General features: G+C 35.8%; 1 protein-coding gene and 1 pseudogene across 3 annotated transcripts in view; both read right to left on the reverse strand.

The window, feature by feature from the left end:
• Positions 1-257: 257 nt before the first annotated feature.
• LOC113905150 lies at positions 258-2,169 on the reverse strand (annotated as a pseudogene).
• A 2,059-nt stretch (positions 2,170-4,228) lies between these two features.
• Positions 4,229-22,737, reverse strand: part of KBTBD3 (kelch repeat and BTB domain containing 3) — a 75,999-nt gene continuing 57,490 nt past the window's right edge. For 2 of the 3 annotated variants that reach the window (XM_027563984.1, XM_027563987.1), the window contains exons 2-3: positions 16,163-16,407; positions 4,229-11,736 (exon numbers count right to left, since the gene is read on the reverse strand). In XM_027563984.1, coding sequence (XP_027419785.1) covers positions 10,134-11,736; positions 16,163-16,383 — 1,824 coding nt within the window. In that variant the 5' untranslated portion in view covers positions 16,384-16,407 and the 3' untranslated portion in view covers positions 4,229-10,133. The other variant, XM_027563988.1, reaches the window with a different exon arrangement.

Below are 22,737 nucleotides of genomic sequence, written 5' to 3' on the forward strand. Positions count from 1 at the left end.
ACTCTCACATTATCTATAGATGGAAACAAAGGAATAAAACATCTATAATCTTCATCACTTCCTATAGTCAATATACTATACAGTACTGTTTCATAGTTAAAGTTTTGGGCCATTTAAGTAATTCCCACATAAATATCTGTGGTTTTAACATTCTGAAACTGAAACAAAGCTAAAGAGGTGCTCAGCCAGGCTAAGACAGGGTTCCTCAACTTCAGCAACATTGCTATTTAGGGTTTGATCATTCTTTTTTTTTTGGGGGGGGGGGGGGAGAGTGGGAACTGTCCTGTGCATTGCAGGATGTAGGGCATCCCTAGCTACTACATGCCATGAGGAATGTGGCCAACTTTCCAATTCTGACAACCAAAAAATGTTGCCAGACATTGCCAAATGTCTTTTGGGGGCCAAAGTCACCCCCAGTTGACAACTACTGAGCTAGAATTTTACACAGACATAATTGTAAACTCTGAGTGCATAGATTATACAAGATTGTGTGTAATTTTACTAAATTAAAGTGTATAGTACAACAATTTCTGCTATATTGTTTATGCTAGGGCACATAGTTTTCATAGAAGACTTAAGCATATATTACCCACAAAGAATTATCTTTTTCGTATTGAAAACACTAACAGGGACAAAACAATACAGTTAATCCCGCAACCATTTTTAAACCTAAACTTATGCTTTACAACCATTTGATAAATGGAGACCTAGATAAATCACTGCAAGTGTCTTTCCTTCTGAATTTGTAGTCTCTTGCTATTTGAAAGTGTTTCTTTTCAATCTGCAGCTTCTTCGATTCAGATTCCAAAAAAATGCAGCCTTTTTCCAGTTGTAAGCATTCTCTCTCAGGTTTTAACTTCTCGGTTTCTATATCCTGTGGCTGATGTAGTTCACTTCCCAAAGATGGCTTCTCTGAGTTTACTGTCTGTAACCTCAGCTTCTCTCTTTCAATCTGCAACCGCTCCTTCTCCAGCTGAAGTTGCTCATGCTCCATGTCTAAATGTCACAGTCTCTCTTTCTCAATCTGTAGGCGTTCCTTTTCTACCTGCAGTCTTTCAGCCTCAATATCAAGACTTCGTTTTTCCAATTCTAGTTTCTGGAATGTTTACAAGCAAATGGGGCTCATCATATGCAGACCTAGATGGTGTTGAGTTCAGAGTAAAAAATTCATCAATGTGGGGGAAATCAGGAAGTTCATTTTCCCTCCTGGAATCTGGTATGACTGATGACATTTCTTCTTCCTTCAATCTCAAATTCAGGACTCTGGGGATCTCTTTCTTCTTCTTCTTCCTTGACCTCAGGATCCACCTGCATCCCTGAAATCTGCCACATTTTGCCAATCAAAATTTGTATCACTTCAGAATCGAATCTTTTCATCTATCTCTTCAGTGAGTCATCTAAATCAGATGTGGGAAGGGGAAACCCTGAACCAACTTGCTTAATGTTCGCCTTCATCTTCTTTCTCTTCAAAGGGCTCGCCAGTCAAGGTAACTTCTTTTCACTTCTGTCCCTGTTCTCTGTTCTCCTTCTCCTACATTCACACACTGTGCAATCTCCTCCCAAGCCATTTGCTTCATCACATTAATTGTTGTATTAAGCTGCTTAGAAAAAATTACTTCCTTCCTTTCTGTAATTTCTTTCAAAAGGGTCTGAGTTTCTTGTACACTGAAATTGCTTTTCCTTTTCAATTGTTTCATTTTCTAACTTAAATGCAGTTTTTACAGTAAGGGAAGATGTGAAAATAATTTGAGGAATGCTACAAAGTACAAAAATCAAGGACAATTCCTTGTTAGTACCTTGTTTAAATCAGTTTTCTATTCATCTAGTAGCACAGGGGGTTGGAGGTTTCCTGCTAGCCTGGCGGCACCTCCCCCTGGATTCAGTATTTTTAATGGAATTACCAGATGACCTTTTTCTTTTTGGAGGAAACTTTAAGGAACACTGCCTGACACATATACTCCTGGGTAGACATCCCATAACAAAAATTATTGGTTAGAGCTTAATATTTCATTTATCAAGGAAAGAAACTTAGATGCTTTAAACTACTAGAATAATTCTCTTTGTGAAAATTCCTAGAAACAAGTGTTCATTAATTTGTGCTTATAAGTGAAATGTGAATTGTATTTAAATGGAAGAATATTGTGGTATATTTCACTCCTTCAGGAATTATCACAAGGTGAACACTATTTGTAAAGGAAACAAACAAAGAAAAAAATTACTCATTTGTTGAAAGTTGTTTTTAAAAGTTTTTAAAAACATTCGAAAAGTTTTTTTTGAATTTCAACTAATGTTTCATAACATAAAAGGTGGTTAATCTCTAAAAGGAAAAAATTAGGCTAGTTGAATTTTTAAATGAAAAGGCTAGACAAAGGCTTGATTGAAAATGTTAAACTAACTTTGCACCATGTATTTTACTCAAAGTTAGGTAAGGGTAATTAATTTCCAATGGAAAGACTCACTAATTACTACCAGAACAGAATCAGGTTAAACAAGCCCTGAATTTGGAAGAAATGCAAAAATATTTATCCAGTGCAGTGAAATCTAACTCTATAAATACTATGATGATATGTTAAATATTTTAAGAGGTTCCCACATATTTCTTAAGTTTTTCATGAATATTAAGTTTGCTATTTCAGGTTTAGTTTCATTAGGCTTCATAGAAGTCTTCAAAATCACAAAATTTATTAAGTCCAAGGAAACTTAACCTTGGAAACGGGTTTTATAAAAGTAATTAAAATAAATTGCAGTTTTAATTAATGTTTACCAGATAGATTGGTTTAGTGCCACAGTGTCTAAAAATTCAATATTTTCGTTTCAAAAACTTCAAACCACTTTATAAATATTACTTTGAAACTCCATATTCATAGTGAAGAGTAATTACATTTTAGGATTATTTTTTTTCTCTGAAAAATGTACATATACATATTGGCCGAATAGCTAGTTTTTGACAAAACATATTTGCAACTTACACTGTAACTGAATAAGAGCCTGTAAAACAATATTAAGTAATCCTTAATTACTTAAGTTTAAATGTGTTTTGCAATTTATTTTCTGAGTACAGAGATTAAATTTTGTCTTTGAGGGGGTTTTGTTTTGCCGTGAGGAGTAGGATAAATTCAGGCAGTTCAGAATTTAGGGAAAGAACTTCAAATGCCAATGCATCAGTCTGAGATTATGAACCATTCTATTTAATGACTTAAGAGGAAAACTTGCAAGTACTAAAATGCTGACCAAGAGAGACCTCTAGTTTCAGGGTAGCATCCCCAATAACCTGGTAACAGGCAAATTCCCACCAACATCCTTACATTTTAAATTAACTACGGCGATTAAAGAGAAGGAGGTGAGTCATCATTTGCTGGCAAAGTAAACTACAGAAGATGGAAGCACATGGAGAATTGGAGGTAATAAGGGAAGAAATCTGGAGCAGTAAGGTTGGACCAAGGATTTGATAAGAGAGCCTAAGAAATGAAGAGAAATCAACTAGCATTATGCAAGCATGTGGGATACAACAGTTGATTTTTGAAGGGTTAGGTTTCCATAGATCAACTGTTTCAACCTGAGCAGTATTCTAGAAGAGGGTTTGGAAGTCAAAGTTGTTTAGTAAATCACAACTGATCACATAGGAAAACCAGAAATGAGACGGCAAATGAGCCTGTCCAGAAAGAGGAAAAATTGAACTGGAATTAAGACAGCATCTGTCCAATGTAAACATCTTAAAATAATGTTATGGTATGATTTAGTCTCTCAGACTCTGGACCTCTTCACTAGTTCACCTGTACATATTAGGTAGGAAGGAGGCTTATACCCTGGCATCTAGCTGATTCTTGTGTTGCTGATATCCGTTGAAGTAGGGTTGGACAGTGCCTGACCTTGGACATTCAGCTAGCTTCTACTGATTTCATTTGTGGCTCATGGACATTTGGTCTGTTCTTTCTTAGCTCATGCACAGCCTCAAGGTCTCTCCTCATCTATGATTCATTTCAAATCTAGCTGCATTTTATTCACTCAGCCCAATATGTCCACCTTGAAGTCTATGCTGCTCTGTCCACAGTTACAGAGCCAGTTCTAACAGTAACCCCACCTCCACCACCACTCTCTCAGGAATTCTGAGATTCATCAGAGCCACTCAGGGCATCTGGGGAAGGGGGTGGCAAGAAAATGAGAGCCTTAGAATTCACCTTTTTCTACCTTTTTTATTTCTAGTAACAATAAATACAAACAATATATATTCTTTTCTGAGATACATTTTAATACATTAATAATTATTTACATAATTGAAATGTTTACTACATATTAATATGGTTAACATGGACCTGAAAAAAATGATTTTATTTCTCATACCATATGGTAAATGCCCATATTCTACTAATAGAAAATGAAATAAATCACTTATGTATGCAAAGTTAAGTAGCTTTGCGCACAGTCTCCCCTGTGGGAAGAAGGTCACTGAAGCTATTATGTTCTTGTAGGGGAAATGGGGGTTGTATGTCTACTAACGATACTTTCAGTCATTGTCTTATCTATTACTGTATTTGAAAAGAAACACAGAATTAAATATTATAATTAAAATTCAAGGAGAACAAATAATCCTTAAGCACTAAAAAAATTCAATGAATTACTTTGAAAGTATAATTTCTCTTTCAAGTACCAAATATACATATACAACACAACTATACAACCAACTATACATGTTCTCCAAATGTGGGCAATGTACTATGTAATGCAATTCCATTCTCAAATAAAAAGTATACTTCATTATTAATTTTTCCATATACTAACAAAGATATACAACATATACTAACAAAAAGTTGTATAAATTAGCTTGCCCAGACTTTTTAATATAAGGATATCAAATATTACAAAAAGAATTAACACATACATTGATAACTAAAGTACAATGTGTAGCATTCTTAAATGTAAAATCCTAATGTAAATCAATTTTTTGTACATGGAAATTGCAAAATATGCAGTTAAGTCTAACCCATTCAGAAACAATAAATTTTGCTTCATATATTGGCTTCATAGAATGTTAGATTGTTAGACGCCTTATTAATATGCAAGCACTGTACTAATTGCTAGGTCCAGAAATGATAATACCCCTACTCCTAAGAGTTTCCAATTAAATAAGACAGACATGTAAAGAAGTATTTACACTACAATGTGATACTCAAGAGAATTGTACTCTTAAGTAATTCCGGCAACCTTGTTACCCTTGGAACCAATAGCATAATTTGTTGAACTAGTTAGTGACTGCTTTGGTTTCTATTTTTTGTATATGCTTTAGTCTCTTTTAGAAGTATTACTAAAATTCTCAAAACCATATCTAATGACAAATGATCAAGACATTAAAATCTGGCTTCAGAATTCCTCCCAGAAACTATGTTTGTGATTATGTCGATAGTTGATAGGAGAGATAGCAAAGCTCTAGCTCACACTGGATTTATAAGAGCTGATTAAGGGAATGAAGTGCTTGCTTTATTAGACTATGCAATGCTCATCATGCTCAACACACCAAAAAAGCAATAGAGCTAGGATAGATTTTTCTGAGGCAAATGTACATGTAGAAGGTATGTAATCTTGGCCACTGTGGCAAGTTTTAAAGTGTTAAGCATTTAAACAAGAAGGAAAGTGAAGACTTGATTTTAGAGGAATGGAAGACATGCTATTTCCAATACTTATGGAGACAGCAACCTAAGATCAAGGACTGAAAGTTATTACAGGGAGGCAGAGTTGCTTTCAACCTTAGGAAGAACTTTCTAATAGAACTGTTTAAAAATGGAGGTAGTGAGCTCTTTACCCTGAAAGAACTGAATTAGAATTTGAAAAGAAAATCATCTGTCAAGGGTATTTTAGAATTTAGAGGGGTTTTCTATACAAGGCTGGAAGCTGTATTAGATTTTATCTTCAAGTTTGAATATGAATCTATATTTTAGAAAAGTTATCTCTTGATCAGTGTGTAATACCATGCTGTGATTAAAATCCCTATTGTAATACTATGCTGATTAAAACCCCTATTTATAAATGAAATTTGATTAAGCATCTTAGTGTAGTCAAATATAATTTATAAACAGATTTTTAAAATTAAAGATATCTTTCAAAGCACATAATCTTTAACTAAATTCACTACATATAGCTATGTAGCCACATTTGCAGTGAAATAATTCAGGACAAAATTCTAGGTAATGGTCTTTCAGTTTCTACTCAATGTAAAACAAATGTGCACTTACGGTAAACAGAAGGAGAAATCCCTATTAGCAGCTCACTATAAATGTCAGCACCCTTTACAGAGTTTTTCCTAAGTGATTTTTAAAAAAGAACAAATTTCCTTCAACAAGAATGCTCCTAAAATGATGTAATTTTATGACTCACATCTTATTGAAATCTTGAGTATGCAGACAATAAAATCAAGTTACTCAGAATGCCTAAATGCTAAACAAACTGGAGGAAGCAATTAGTCAAAAGACAGAAAAATATTAAGATCAAAATGTGCAAATAAAATATAGAAATCTTTGGTGTACTCCTGTGTAGGAATTTATTTATTTGGGCTCATTTTCTGCCACATGCCGCAGTTTTTGATATTTAGTCTTATTCCAAATACGGCTTTATAAAGTGGAGTTAATTCTGTTATGCTGAACAGAAATTGGCTTCCTTTTAAACTTTAGCCTTTGTTTTTAGATTGCCCTCAAGAGCTGTCCATTGGAAGGCATTTTTCATTCTTACACCTTCAATTCTAAATATACGGGTTTCCACACATTGGATCCAATTAAACTGAGAATGATGATCCAAAATATATTCAACAATATATTTAACCATTTATTGCTTCCAAATCTCAAAAGGTAAACAGATGTCTCCCTCTATATTTGACTCTGATTTTCAAGTCAGATGCCTTCATTTAGGTACCCTGAACACATACTCAATTGCTCTTCTTGGTATCTGAAAATGGAATCATGTTGCAGGATGTGGTTGCTCTCAAATAATATTCTAGCTTTCAAGAGTAATATATAATGAATACTGTTGTGATAAAGACTGTTTCCCCTCCCCAACCAAAATTGAGTATTATATGAATGCAGTTAATTTGATTATGCAAATATTCTTCATGCTGCTTTTATTTCACAGGCAATAGATGCACAGGTGCTCTACATTATAAATCAAGTTTGAAGATAGTTCTAAAAATGTTCATTAACTTTGATATAAGTATTGAATTTTATCTTTTTTATGTTTAATAGTGACACGTAACTACTTTCAATTTTAGCAGACACTAGGATACTACAATACTGCAATTTTTTTATGCATGCACAATCCATTTACCAGGACAAATGACAATTTGGAAATGTTATTTAGAATTTTGCTACAAGAATGAAAGCAATCTGGATAATGAGCTTAATTATTTTGTCTCTTACAATGCAGCACTGACTGAAGGATGATAATGAAAGGAAAGGAAACTTTAAAGAAAAAAAAAAAAAGAAGGAAGAAGTCATAAAGGGATATTGTTTTCTAATCTTACAGACAGGAAAAACGGCTCCTCCTGGGTAGCAGAATAGACTTGAGAGATCACTGAGACTTGCAAGAGATCAAGAATAGAGGGCCAAGGCAGAAATAATATATGTGGTTCTTGGTGAAGCCAAAGTTATTGCCAAGATCAGAATAATGTGCCTGGGTTCCTTGAGGATTTTGAACACCCAGAACCATTTTTCAATAACCATTTAGTAGATCAAATGCAAGTGTTCCCTTTACCAGATGATGCAAAATTGGAGACTACAAGATTAATTGCTAAGAGAGCCAAGCCCAGCACAGATTGCTATAATGTCAAGGAAAAAGAAGAGTAAGTAAGAGTTTGAGGTTTTATGACTAGACAGACTACTTTTTTTAGTTATAACTGATGAAGAACACTCAGGTACAGATGTAAAGGGATGACAGTAAGTGAAAAACAATCAAGTTTCCTGCAGCAATTGTGGAAACTAAGGCAGAAAGCCTTGTGCATTGAAAAGTGTTTAAAATCAAATGCAGAGGGAGTTACTTATGGCTTGGTAACAAGGATACTTCTAGTAACATCAGGAATCAATGGCCGCAGTTGCTCTGTGACAACCCAGAGGGTTGGGGTATGGAGGGAGGTGGGAGGAAGGCTCTAGAGGAAGGGGAAGTATATATGCCTATAGCTGACTCATGTTGATGTGTGGCAGAAACCATCACCACATCGTAATTATCCTCCAAGCAAAAATAAAATTTAAAAAAATCAATGGCCAGTGAGAAGAATGGTAGAAATCAAGATATAATAATGAAACAAGATCAGGAAGGGATTCTATTTTGCTTTAGTTTCTCCTTTCTGGAAATATTTGTTTATACATGTTTAACAATTTAATCACCCACTGTGTTATGGTCTTTCTTAAGTAACTTGTTTTCAAAGTGCCACATAAAACACAGAGAAAGCCTCCACTGAATTTTATTTCTTACGCACACGACACACATACACACACCCAGAGAGAGAGAGAGAACAGGGCAGAGCCAATAAAGGTAGGTAGGTAGGGAGGAAGCCACCAATTCTACACAAGAATTTTTAGGCAACTATCGTCTGATTACGGACAATCCCTGATTTTCAAATCGCATAATTTAGTCTAGCATTCTGTTCTGTTTTGAAAAATATATTTGAAACTTATATGATTACATAAATTTTATATGGTAAAATAAAAGGACCTTCATTTAGGTATATTTCTACTTCTGAAGAATATTTACAACAGATTAACATTTACTACAGTGTGTGGGAAACTTCATTTGATTCCAGAGAAATACAATCTACAGATTACCTGAGATATAAATCAGGTCCTAAAACCTAAAATACCTGTATCATAAAAACTGATTAAAGAAACATATCCTCTTACAAGGCAGAATCATCTTAGCTGAGAACAAGGATGATTCTCTTTCATTGTTTGGGTTAGAGATGATTAAACACCAAATAAGTTGCAAGCTTCACATATCTACTATCAATACCAAAAGCCCAGTCACATTTTTAAATTTAGTAAATAATTCACAATGAATAATGTGCTAAAGAAGAAAACATACACAGCAGTTTACAGCTGGTATACATCATCACAAAAAACTGACACGGTACTAACTGAGATGTTGAAATTTCTTACTGCAACTCAAATTTGGACATGCAAAAGTTTAAGAAATGCCAACAATAGTGGTCCACTTAGCTAGAGGTCAGATTTTCTATATCCTCGCTTTACATTGGAATCTGGCAATGATATGGAAAAGTATTTTAGGACTACCATCCCAGAATCCAAGAATGTCACTAAAAGGATTACATGTCAAGATAAAATCAAGTCAGGTATAACTTAAACTGATTAAATAAATCAAGAAAGTTAATTTACTGAGCTTGAGCCAGAAAATAAAATACCTCTAAAAACTGAGACCAACTAACACTGAAAACTAATAAGCAAATTTTAAGACATTTCAGTAACTGCCAACAGCATTACAGTACACTATGCTCTTAATGAAGAGTTGAATCAAAAAATTAAAACATGTTTAGTGTACAGTTTTAGAAGGCTGGGGAAATACACTTCATTTCAGAAAATTTTCTGACTGAAAAATAGTGAAAGAAAAGAAAGGGCTTAAAAATAGCTAACCAATGATCAGAAAAAATAGGAATTCAACTACTCTTATACCTGTAGTAACAAGATAGGATTCTCACCTCTAATATATTTTATACTTCATATAATATAGTATAAATAAGTCATTTTTACTACCTAAAGAGACTTCTCCCATTTACATTGTACAGTTATGTGAAGTATGATTTGTTTTTCTGTCAGGATAAAGTACTTTAAGAATCAAAACATCAAAGCCTGAGTTTTACTTACATATGAAAATACTAATATCCTATTCTCCAAGATTAAATTAAATACAGTTTTTGGTAGAATGTATTGTGTATTTTAAGTTTCTGGGAACTGCTAATTCATATATAGTATACATTCATAGTATTTTTCTAATATGGTATACATTCATAGTAATTCTCTTATAGAAGGTCTATTTTATCTCACTAAGCTGTAAAGACCTTTTTACCAATAATTAAAGTTAATAAATTTACTGCAGGCTTCTAGAACTGCAATTGCTTTAGAATGTCTAATCATACACTACATTTAGAAATGATTAGAAAACCATGGGTCTCTGTATTTATTAAACTGAATCACCTGGCAGTAAAATTCAGTTAAGGCTCTTGGCATTGGTGAAACTTCTTCCCACTCAGACCTGCTGCTGTGGTAGACTTGAACTTCATCTGTGATTTCATCTGGTGCATAATCACCACCTAATATATAAATTTTATCTTCAATTCCAACCGCACCTGCATTGAAGCCTGCACATTCAAAAGATCCTTCACCCTTCCAAACACAAGTATCTGGACAAAAACTATAAACTTTATAAGTGGAAAGGTCACATATATAGAGTGTGCAGTTTACTGGGACAGCTTTAATTAGTGTTGCATGAAAAAACTGCCCGAATTCTGCCACTAGTTCAGACCACTGATCAGTTGTAGCATTGTAGTTGAAAAAGCAATCAAGTGATGGGTTAAAAGCATCTGTAATTTCTACCTCTGATCCAAGAACATAAATTACATTTTGGCATGCACTTGCTTCAGGATAGTATATGCCCCTGGGTAATGGGCTAACAGACACCCATTCTTTGGAAAGAGGATTGTAAGATTCAACATCTAAGAGACTTTTAATGTCCTGAGATCCTCTAGTTTTTCCACCTATGACAAATAATTTATTGAGAGCCATAACTGATGTATGCATGGTTCTTGGTGTTTTCATAGTTGATACCAGGAAAAAATCATTTTTGACTGGACAGTAGCACCAGGTTTGATCAGTGGCATCATGATATGATTCTGCAATATGAAGCCGAACTGTTCTACAACATGGCCCTTTGCAACCACCTGTCAAGAATATTTTCTCCCCATAACTAGACAGACTAGATCCTGGCAAATCAATCAGGTGTGACTGTGGCAGTATCTTCCATGAATCACTTTTAATATTATAGCAAAACGTATATTGAGCTTCTCCATTTTCCTCAGTTTTGTGAACAAATATGTATTTTTCAGTTGTGGATGGTCGAGCATCAGGGAAAAGTCCACCAGAACCTTGCACACACTTAATTGCATCCATGATTATGTCAAAACAGTTTGTGCTTTTGAGTAAACACTCTTCATTGAGTAGACAATCTTGAAGTGTCTCCTCAGATAACTGACATAATCTTACTTTTTTAATTAAATAAGGCAGATGTTTTTGCCTTGATTCTAAGTTATGTTTAGTCCAACTAAGGACAACTTTCAGTACAGTTTCTTCTTCAGGAACATTTAATTCATCTGATTCCAAACACTTTTGCAATACTCCAAAATTCATCTCTAAGAAATCACTGGATTTAAATAATAAAGAAAAGTGATGTTGTACAAAGTATAAAGCATGGTCAAACAAACGGGCAGAGCCATAGCTATCTGATATAGATAATAATTGTAAACAATTGACAAGATTAATACTTTTTATTAAAAAGTCACTGCAAGCTTTGGATAGGAAGGAAACTTGAAGAAATGATGACAACTGGAAGAACATTTCCACATTATCATCTGTTATCTTTGTTTTTCCAGTATAGGCATAATCAAGAAATGCTTTTACTGCTTTGGAGGACAAATTAGTAATGGTAACACTTCCACCATCTCTTTCTTTCATGTTTACTTCAAACATAGCCCTGCAAAAATGAACACAGAAGAACAAATAAACAGGAATATTTTATTCCAAGATAATTTTCAATATGACCTTAAAGAGGTTTCCTTCACTCTTAGGTTGATATAAAATATATTTACAAAATACATTTTTAAAGCATCCTAATAAATTAATATCTATAATAGAGACCATATTATTTATCTGTAAAATACACATATTACACAATACCACATTGAAAAATATATAGATTACAGCTAAGCCATAGCAATGAATCCAAAGGCTTTAAAAAGATTCAAATTTTGTGTCTGATTTGATGTTCTTATACATTATTCATAAAATTGGGGTAAAATCTAATGGCTGAATTTATTTACCTATGGATTAATTTAGTATCAACTCTGCAGGTTATAACTAAAATTACTTAAAATACAGGATAAACTTACATATACATTATCCCCACCTGGTAATGTTGATACCACTCTAAGAACTGGGAACATTTTTGGCTCATTTTAAGCAAAAGTATAAATTATTTGGAAATGTTTAGGCAGGAGACTAAGAATATTTCATGACTGGCTTTGGTAAGAACAATATTGCCATCCATCCTTAATTAACTTTATATCCAGAGTTACTAATTTTTACACTTTAAACAAACCCATTAAGATGGTTTTCAGTAGAACTGCAAATAAAAATTAAGGTTAAAGAGGAAAGGACTACAACAAACAACTAAAGATTGCCAGTTGAACATTCATTAAGACTAAAGATCATCTGACTTTGGGCCTGGTTTAACATTGGTTTGTTTTTGTACCAGTATTGTCCAGGATACCTTTGTGAGCAGTGCCCAAGTACTCTGCAGGCATGCTTAGTTGGTTAGCGTGTTAAGACTCTTTTCAACTGCATGGACTGTAGCCCGCCAGGCTCCTCTGTCCATGGGATTTCCCAGGTAAGAATACTGGGGTGGGTTGCCATTTCTTCTTCAGGGTATCTTCCCAACCCAGGTTTCAAACCCACATCTCCAGCACTGTAGGTGGGTTCTTTACCATCTGAGCTATGAGGGAAGCCCCCAAGTAGTACTGGGGGAAAACTAAATTTCATTATTAAAGTCTATTCTAGAGACTAACTAAAGCTACTAAAGAAACACTAGTGTCCACCTGAAAAATATGAGGCTTCCAAATACAGAACACTCCTTAGGAAAAGGATGATAAAGCCCCTTTCTAATAGGGATATTCAATACTTCTTAATATAATAACAAATAAACATGGTTACAAAAATTTATACATGTTCCACATTGTGCAGGATATTTCAATGTGATCAACTTAGAAACATTAACCTGTGGTGATAATCGTATTAGATTATTAAGACATCTATAGTCAGTTTAAGGTAATAATAAGAGTGTGGCCTCTAGAACAGGGCTGCCTTATTAACTGTGTGACCTTGGGGAGCTAACAACTTAATCGTGCTTCAAATTCTTCTGAAAATGCGGATACTAGTAGTACCTATGCCACAGAGTTATGAGAGGAACAACTAAGTTAACTGATGCAAAATATTAGCCGTTATTGGAGTAGGAAATGGCAACCCAGTCTAGTATTCTTGCCTGAAAAACTCCATGAACAGAGAAGCCTGGTGAGCTACAGCCCATGGGGTTGCATTGCAACTGAGCACATTAGCTGTTACTACCATTTTAAGGAAAAAAAGTTTTCTAAAATCATATGCATTTCTAATTTACCATCAGCTTCCACACTGTCCCTGAGAAGACATGTAATATCATATTTATATACTTCATCCTATTCATCTTTAAAGTATTCAGTTAACTTCCATCTCAAATTTACTGTGTTATCATAAACTGGTTATACAATAGTGTGCTTCTTTTTGAATCTTGTCTCCAGGGACTTTACATTTCAATCATAATTTTCGTTTTTCAAAAACATTATAAAGGGCATTTACCATGCACTGTGTACTTTTCTGCTATTTTTAATTTTACATACCCCAGTATTCCTGTAAGTTTATAGCCCAATACTCCAGTGAGTTTTATCATAACACAAAATTATAAATCAGTGGCCTTATCTACAAGAGTGTAAATTATACAGACCTTCTAACTACATTTGTACACATTTTTATGTGAACTATATACTCATTTAGTAAAATATATCATAAAAGATTCAGGTCATTATAAAATTGTCTTTTGTTTTACTTCAGAACAGGTACAAATTTTAAAAAACACTGTTTTTAACAGTAATTTTTAAAAATTGAAAACAGATCCCTAAAAAGCTAAGCTGTAGGCATAACTCCAACATAAACAGTAGAGAGGACTGCCAATTCAAATGTCACATGAACTTCTTATTTTGTTAACATGCAAACTTTATAAGGAAATAAAACTGCATGTTCATACCAAATTATTTCCATTTTTTGGCTAGATTTGGAAATAATTTCAGCTAAAAAAAAAGTCAGCTAATAATATTAATAATACTAAATTCAGCTTAATAACAATTTAATTCAACAATAATAACTGAAAGTAGTGGACACTAATCAATTGTTATTTAGTTTCTAGTGTCTGACTCACTGCAACCCCATGGACCATAACCCACAAGGCTCCTCTATCCATGGGATTTCCCAGGCAGGAATACTAGAGTGGGTTGCCATTTCCTTTTCCACGGGATCTTCCTGACCGAGAGATTGAACCTGCCTCTCCTGTATTGGCAGGTGGATTCTTTACCACCAAGACACCAGGGAAGACTGACCTAATCATTGCATATATGTTATTTCATTCAACTCTCACTAATGACTTTATGAGCTAGGTCCTATTTGTCTTATCCTAATTTTTTACAAATAAAGAAACTGAAGCATAAAGAGGCTAAGTTACCTAAGTTCAGTCTAATAAGTGGTGGAGCTGGAATTTAGATTTAGGGCATGTGTATAAAGAGGCCAAATACTTACCTATTATACTGTACTGCTTCCTCTAATGAAGAGGTGATATGAAGGATAAGGGAACAAAAAAAGAGTTCCTTGGAAGAAAAACTGAATTCAAAGGGAAGTGGAAAGAAACTAGTGGAATCTGAAAATGGGAGAGCATAAGGCCAGTTAGGGCCCCAGTGGAGGCTGAAGAATAACTTAGGTTACCTGAGAGAAGAAATGAGAAGAATACCTGAAGACATATAGTTTAGTTAGGCAAAAAGCTAGTAAAAGGTGTAGTTCCCCTTGTCCTCAGTAAACTGTGATGTAGCACTGAGCCACTGCTCTCAAATTCAAAGCAGGAAACCCTAGAGAAACTGGTGTTTAGTGACTTCCACTGGTGGTCGAGTGGATAAGACTCTACGCTTCCAATGCAGGGGGGCACGGTCTGATCCCTCATCAGGAAATGAAGATCCCACATGCCACATAGAAGAGTCAAAAAAAAAAAAAAAAGGTGTTTAGTGAGTAGTAGATATCAATAAACTTGCTGAATGAAGTACAACCTATAAGATTTAATCTTGAGCAATAAGGGTATGGTTTAATTATATGTTGGTAGTAAAACGAGTTAAATTAAGGATTAAAACCAGTATACGTTAACTTGTATCTAGATGTTTTTGTATCTTATATCTTGCTCTTTTTTTTATCAAGTTTGTTAGAGATTTAAACTCTGCTTACTTAGAATTGCTTCTAAAACTGAACTTAACGCAAAATATTGCACTTAAGATTTAAGTTTATTAAAGTATGACTAGGAGGCCTGAAGGTCAGGATGTCAGCAAGAGAGGTTTGCCTGCCTGACAAATAGGTCTCAGAGGTACTATCTTCATACGGTTACCACAATACTAAGGTCATGTGTCTGACCCTTAACTACGAAGAATCAGAAACCCACTGTCATCATAGTGGATTCTAACAGTGTTATGACTAGTGCATTCCTTGTAGGATGATTTACTTGGGGAACAGAATTATACTCAGAATCAAAACAAGTTGAGTGCTCTCCAGAAATGGCTCTGGAAGTACTTCTCCCCACTTTAGGACAATCCAGGCTAAAGAGAAGAGAAACTCTCCGCATTAGAGTACCTCTTCCCTGGACAATCCATGGGATACAACACATGTCCAAAATGTATTTTTTTCTCAGATGCCTCATTTTCTTTGAGCTTGGCTTCCATTTCTGCTCAGTCTATCCTTTTCTCTTTTGCCAAATTATACAGTGCAGGGGACCTCCCAAACAAAACTGACCCCACATCAAAACAATTTTTTTTTTCCAGAACAGTAAGGACTAATGTTTAACTTTGGGAAATCCTAGCCTGGGAAGACTTGAGCTTTAAAAAAAGGTATTCTTATATTTTCATATTTAAAAAATCATTAGTTAATCTACGTTCTAAGTATCTCTTTTTAAGTATTAAAGATTACTATTCCATACTCTGTAGGGGAAAAACTCAGTTACAGTCATAAAAACAACTTAATTAGTGGTATCATAAAATCTGAGGGATAGACAGACAAGGTAAAAGTACCTGAAAAAGTCACTGCATGCTGCTAACACACAACGATGACATGGGATTGTTTCATCTTTCATGATTATTTTGAAATCATAAAAGATATTTTGTTCTCGAAAATTCTGTAGTATACTTAAGATTTTCTGTCCATGATCTTCTGACACAAGGAAGTTGTTTTTCTTCTCAGATGGAATTCCATTACATGAGCCTTTTTGATTGAAATTATATGAATTATCCATAGCCACTTCTATCTGTTCTTAGAACTAGAAGGAAAAAAAAAACAAATCACTGATGTAGCAGAGTCTTAATGAATTTTCAGATCTAAAATTCGCCCTCTTAGTGTAAATCACAAAAAAATGCTCACTAAAAACAATTATAATGGTAAATCTTGTCCCACACATTTGTTTTCATGACATTTAACAGTAAATTCCTTTTAAATTTTTATAAATATTGAGCTCACTGAAATAAAAAGTATGTTATTTAGTAATAAAGTTCGAGGCTATATAATTGCATTAAATAGTACAATTACAAGTTGTATTAAAACCTGACATAGAATCTGACTACATGTCTAGTCTTGTTACATGTAAGTGGTATAGCTTTTATAAGCAGGTATCATTTGAGTATCTATCTAACACACCCCTCTCCACTCCCATCCTTTTCCTTCTGGTAGCAAACCAGATGTTAAAATGTTGATATTGAAGCAAAGGTACATGTCTTCTGGGTTACACTTTTAAAAAACAACTGGTTGAAAAAGAAAAGGATGTTAAATTAACTGGTTATGGCCTTTACTAAGGAAGGAAAAGTCAACATTGGTTCAAGCTGTCCTAAAAATTTGAAAGTAGGAAAGCCTTTTAAGTGAGGTCAGAAATCCAAGATAGCTGAAGGCCAGATTAACTGACTTTCCCAAACCACAAATTTAGTTTTGAGCATAAAAGTTTATACCACAAAAAGCAAGAAAGTAGGAAACAGAAAGACAGTAAGATTGGGATCTAGGTGAGTCAGAGAAATAGGAAATCTTGATTCCTTAGCATACTTCTGTTCTGGTTATTTACTGCTTTGCAAATCACCCCAAAACTTAGTGGTTTAAGACAACTTAGTCTCTCACGGTTCTGCAGGGTTAGATGGAGCTTCTTATTTGCAGGCTTTCACATGGTCAGTCAGGTGGCAGCTCTGGCTGAAGGCCTGATCGGGTCAGAGTCAGGTGGCAGCTCACCTGAAGGCCTGATTAACCTGGGTGAGAGGTCCAGTATGATTTCCTCACTCACATCTCCTTCATATGGGATGGACAGCTAGAACAGACAGGGCTCTTTCCCCCTCTTGATCCACTCTCTCCATCAGTTCAGTTCAGTTCAGTCACTCAGTCGTGTCTGACTCTTTGCGACCCCATGGATCACAGCACGCCAGGCCTCCCTGTCCATCACCAACTCCTGGAGTTCACTCAAACTCATGTCCATCGAGTAGGTGATGCCATCCAGCCATCTCATCCTCTGTCATCCCCTTCTCCTCCTGCTCCCAATCCCTCCCAGCATCAGAGTCTTTTTCAATGAGTCAACTCTTCGCAGGAGGTGGCCAAAGCAATACTTCCTCAGAGCATGGCAGTCTCAGGGTAGCTAGACTTCTTACATGGTAGCTGTGTTCTAGAGGAGGAGTTTCAAGCCCAGGTGAAAGCTAGACGCTGGAGAAGTAGTCTGAATTGTCCTACAACATCAATCAAAGCTTCATTCTAAGACTGAGACAATCATCTCTGTGTTATCCAAAATAGTAAGCATGAGCCATGTATACCAATTTACATTTAAACTATTTAAATTTAAATAAAAGTTTAGTTCCTTGGTATAGCCATATTTTAAGTAGTCAGTAGCTATATGTAATATGGTGGTTACTTTTATGTGTCAACTTGATTGGGCCATGGGGGTACCCAGATATTTGGCTAAACATTTTATCTGGGTATGTCTGTGAAGGTGTTTTTGGATGAGACTAACATCTGAATCAGCAGACTGAGGAAAGCAGGTTGCTTTACTTAATGTGAGTGGAACTCACTGAATCCATTAAAGGCCTGCAAAGAACAAAGGGTCCAGTAAGAAAGAATTTTTTCTGTCTGCAAGACTGTCTTTGAGTTGGAGTATCAGACTTCTCCTTCCTTTGGACTAAAACTTGGATTACAACTTTCCTGCTAATTTTACTACTAGGACCAGTTTTCTGATGTTAGGACTGCTTAGTTTCCATAAGCATATAAGCTAACTCTACAGAGTAAATCAATCTATCTTCCCTCCAATTGGCTCTGTTTCTCTGGAGACCGCTAATACATGTGGCTAATGATTACTGCAGTGTACTGTATACAGTGTACTGTATACAGGAAATAAGGAATATTTCCATCATCATAGAAAGTTAGTGACTAGCTGATGTACTATAAAATAATGTGCCTGTGTTAAGAGTGTATGTGCACACATGTGCAGGAGGCAGTAATATGATGTAATTTGCAGTAGTATTAGAAAAATAAGTTACCTGCAGTCATTTTGTGAGCAGTGTTCTGAGTAACTATAAGGAGGGAGATATATTAAGAATGAAGGTGGGAGTGAACTTTGTGGAAATGAAAGAATATGTAAATCAAATAGAGATGAAAAAAGGGAAACTTTCAAAAACAGTATCTTTAAGGGTATAAAAAATGGATGCCCCATTCTGCAGATTTAGGTAGAGGATCATGACGTATCATAAATTGAGAATGCCTGTAGTAAACTTCCATTTTCATTTCTGTGCCTGCTACACATGCTTTAATATATTGCCAGTATGCAAAGAGTTTCAAATTGGATGATTACAGGTCTTGGGAAGTAGAATTGCTTCTGATTCTGACAGCATGCCTCACTTTCTGCGTGCCTCACAGATTCGATGTTATTACCAAATGTTGTAAATCTGAATTTAAGAAAATTCCAAAGCAGATGCTTACAAGCTGAAAGGCACAGTAGTGATGAGAAATAGCTCTAGAAAAAAACATATTCAAGGAATGGCTCTAAATGTGAGTGCCAATAGTTATGGTTTTCCTCTAGCCAGGTCAAAGCTTTGTTTCTAGGTTGCTACTGTTTTCTCTCTGACCCCCATATCTTAGAACCTTGCTGTTGTCATCTAGGAAATAAAGTCTCAAAGGACATCACTGGTTTCAAATTTCAAATATCAAACAAAGCAGATGCAAGACATACAATATGAAGGAACAAATGGTAAATTTGTTCTGCCACACTCCTTTAGAGAGATGCTACAGGCATCTGATGGAACTTCAGTTGCTGACAAATCATGAAAAAAAATCACAAGAAGGGAGAGAAAGAAAGTCAAGTATCACTCAAATTCATCAACAGCAACCATGTCTATTCTGTGAGACAGTATCTTAAACTGTTTCTCTAATGTAGCACATGGACCACCAAAGGTCCCTGAAACCCTCTCAGGAGTCTGTGAAATTAAAACAATTTTCATACAAACATTAAGTAGTTGCTTTTCTCACTATTCTGACACTTGCACTGATGGTACAAAAGAAATGTGAATGAAATTGCTACCATCAAGGAATACACCTATTTATTCTATTCTTCACCTCAAGCACTCAGAAGAGGGAAAAAGTCAACTTCACTTAAAACTGTCCTTAGTGAAGCGCTAAAAATTCTGGATTTTATAAAAGCTTGCTCCTTAAGGATACATCTTTTTAATTCCATGTGACAAAATGGGAAGCCCACATAGAGCACTTCTGCTACGTGCCCAAGAACTACGCAGTCTTGAGGAAAAGCACAGATGCAGCTACCATTTATACGGAATGTCAAATGACAGACACATTATGGCTATTCTATCTTGTGTATTTGGCAGATATGCTCAAAAGTGAAGGAAGTGAACCTGCCATTTTGAGGAAAAGAACTGAGAATATTTGTTGTCAATAAAATTGAGCTCACAGACAAATAAACACAAAGAATGAAGTGTCATAAAAGGAGAAAGATAATAAAAGGCTTGGGCTCCAAAGAAACGTAAGGCAGAAAACAGTTGTAATAGAGTTCTTCAGAGAAAAAAAAACCAATAGGCTACATATTTGGCTATAAAGCTATTTGTTATATATATAACTACTGATATACATGTGATATCTATGTGGGTTCTGTGTGTATATGTATATTCGTGTGTGTAAATATAGTATATATGTATATCAGTTGAGTTGCTCATTCGTGTCTGACTCTTTGCAACCCCATGAATCACAGCACGCCAGGCCTCTCTGCCGATCACCAACTCTCGGAGTTTACCCAAAATCATGTCCATCGAGTCGGTGATGCCATCTAGCCAACTCGTCCTCTGTCATCCCCCTCTCCTCCTGCCTCCAATCCCTCCCAGCATCAGAGTCTTTTCCAATGAGTCAACTCTTCGCATGAGGTGGCCAAAGTATTGGAATTCCAGCTTCAGCATCAGTCCTCCTAATGAACACCCAGGACTGATCTCCTTTAGGATGGACTGGTTGGATTTCCTTGCAGTCCAAGGGACTCTCAAGAGTCTTCACCAACACCACAGTTCAAAAGCATCAATTCTTTTTTTTTTTTTAATTTTATTTTATTTTTAAACTTTACATAATTGTATTAGTTTTGCCAAATATCAAAATGAATCCGCCACAGGTATACATGCGTTCCCCATCCTGAACCCTCCTCCCTCCTCCCTCCCCATACCATCCCTCTGGGTCGTCCCAGTGCACTAGCCCCAGGCATCCAGTATCGTGCATCGAACCTGGACTGGCAACTCGTTTCATACATGATATTTTACATGTTTCAGTGCTATTCTCCCAAATCTCCCCACCCTCTCCCTCTCCCACAGAGTCCATAAGACTGATCTATACATCAGTGTCTCTTTTGCTGTCTCGTACACCGGGTTATTGTTACCATCTTTCTAAATTCCATATATATGCGTTAGTATACTGTATTGGTGTTTTTCCTTCTGGCTTACTTCACTCTGTATCATAGGCTCCAGTTTCATCCACCTCATTAGAACTGATTCAAATGTGTTCTTTTTAATGGCTGAGTAATACTCCATTGTGTATATGTACCACAGCTTTCTTATACATTCATCTGCTGATGGACATCTAGGCTGCTTCCATGTCCTGGCTATTATAAACAGTGCTGCGATGAACAGTGGGGTACACGTGTCTCTTTCCCTTCTGGTTTCCTCAGTGTGTATGCCAAGCAGTGGGATTGCTGGGTCATAAGGCAGTTCTATTTCCAGTTTTTTAAGGAATCTCCACACTGTTCTCCATAGAGGCTGTACTAGTTTGCATTCCCACCAACAGTGTCAGAGGATTCCCTTTTCTCCACACCCTCTCCAGCATTTATTATTTGTAGACTTTTGGATCGCAGCCATTCTGACTGGTGTGAAATGGTACCTCATTGTGGTTTTGATTTGCATTTCTCTGATAATGAGTGATGTTGAGCATCTTTTCATGTGTTTGTTAGCCATCTGTATGTCTTCTTTGGAGAAATGTCTATTTAGATCTTTGGCCCATTTTTGGATTGGGTCATTTATTTTTCTGGAGTTGAGCTGTAGGAGTTGCTTGTATATTTTTGAGATTAGTTGTTTGTCAGTTCTTCATTTGCTATTATTTTCTCCCATTCTGAAGGCTGTCTTTTCACCTTGCTAATAGTTTCCTTTGATGTGCAGAAGCTTTTAAGGTTAATTAGGTCCCATCTGTTTATTTTTGCTTTTATTTCCAATATTCTGGGAGGTGGGTCATAGAGGATCCTGCTGTGATGAATGTCAGAAAGTGTTTTGCCTATGTTCTCCTCTAGGAGTTTTATACTTCATTTGTAAAATAAAGATAAACTTTATTTATCTAGTTGTGTTGCTGAGATTAAAAAGTAATACATAATTTAGCATTTACTGTGTGCTAAATGAAAGTTAGTGTGTGCATGTGTGCTTACTCACTCAGTTGTGTTCAAGTCTTTGTGACCCAGGGACTGTAACTCACGAGGCTCCTCTGTCCATGGGCTTTTCCAGGCAAAAATACTGGAGTAGGTTGCCATTTCCTCCCCCAGGGGATCTTCTTGACCCAGGGATCACACCTGGGTCTCCTGCATTGCAGATGGATTCTTTACCATATGAGCCACCAGGGAAGCCAGTTTTCTATTAGAAGTCCACTTAAAAGTCAAAAAAATCATTTAAACTATATTAATCAAAATGTTTATAAGGTGATGGGGGGAGGAGAGTAGAAGCAGTTAATAGTTCCTGCTGCTGCTGCTGCTAAGTCACTTCAGTCATGTCCGACTCTGTGCGACCCCGGAGACAGCAGCCTACCAGGGTCCTCTGTCCTTGGGATTCTCCAGGCAAGAACACTGGAGTGGGTTGCTATTTCCTTCTCCAATGCAACAGAATGAAAGTGAAAGTGAAGTCAATCAGTCATGTCCGATCTTCACAATCCCATGGACTGTAGCCCACCAGGCTCCTCCATTCATGGGATTTTCCAGGCAAGAGTATTGGAGTGGGGTGCCACTCACTGCATTCTCTAATAATTCCTAGAGCTTAGGGAAAAAAAAAAGATGTCCTTTTCATTATAGGGGACTGGAATGCAAAAGTAAGAAGTCAAGAAACACCTGTAG

The sequence above is a fragment of the Bos indicus x Bos taurus genome, chromosome 15 (genome assembly GCF_003369695.1).
Source record: "Bos indicus x Bos taurus breed Angus x Brahman F1 hybrid chromosome 15, Bos_hybrid_MaternalHap_v2.0, whole genome shotgun sequence".
NCBI lineage: Eukaryota > Metazoa > Chordata > Mammalia > Artiodactyla > Bovidae > Bos > Bos indicus x Bos taurus.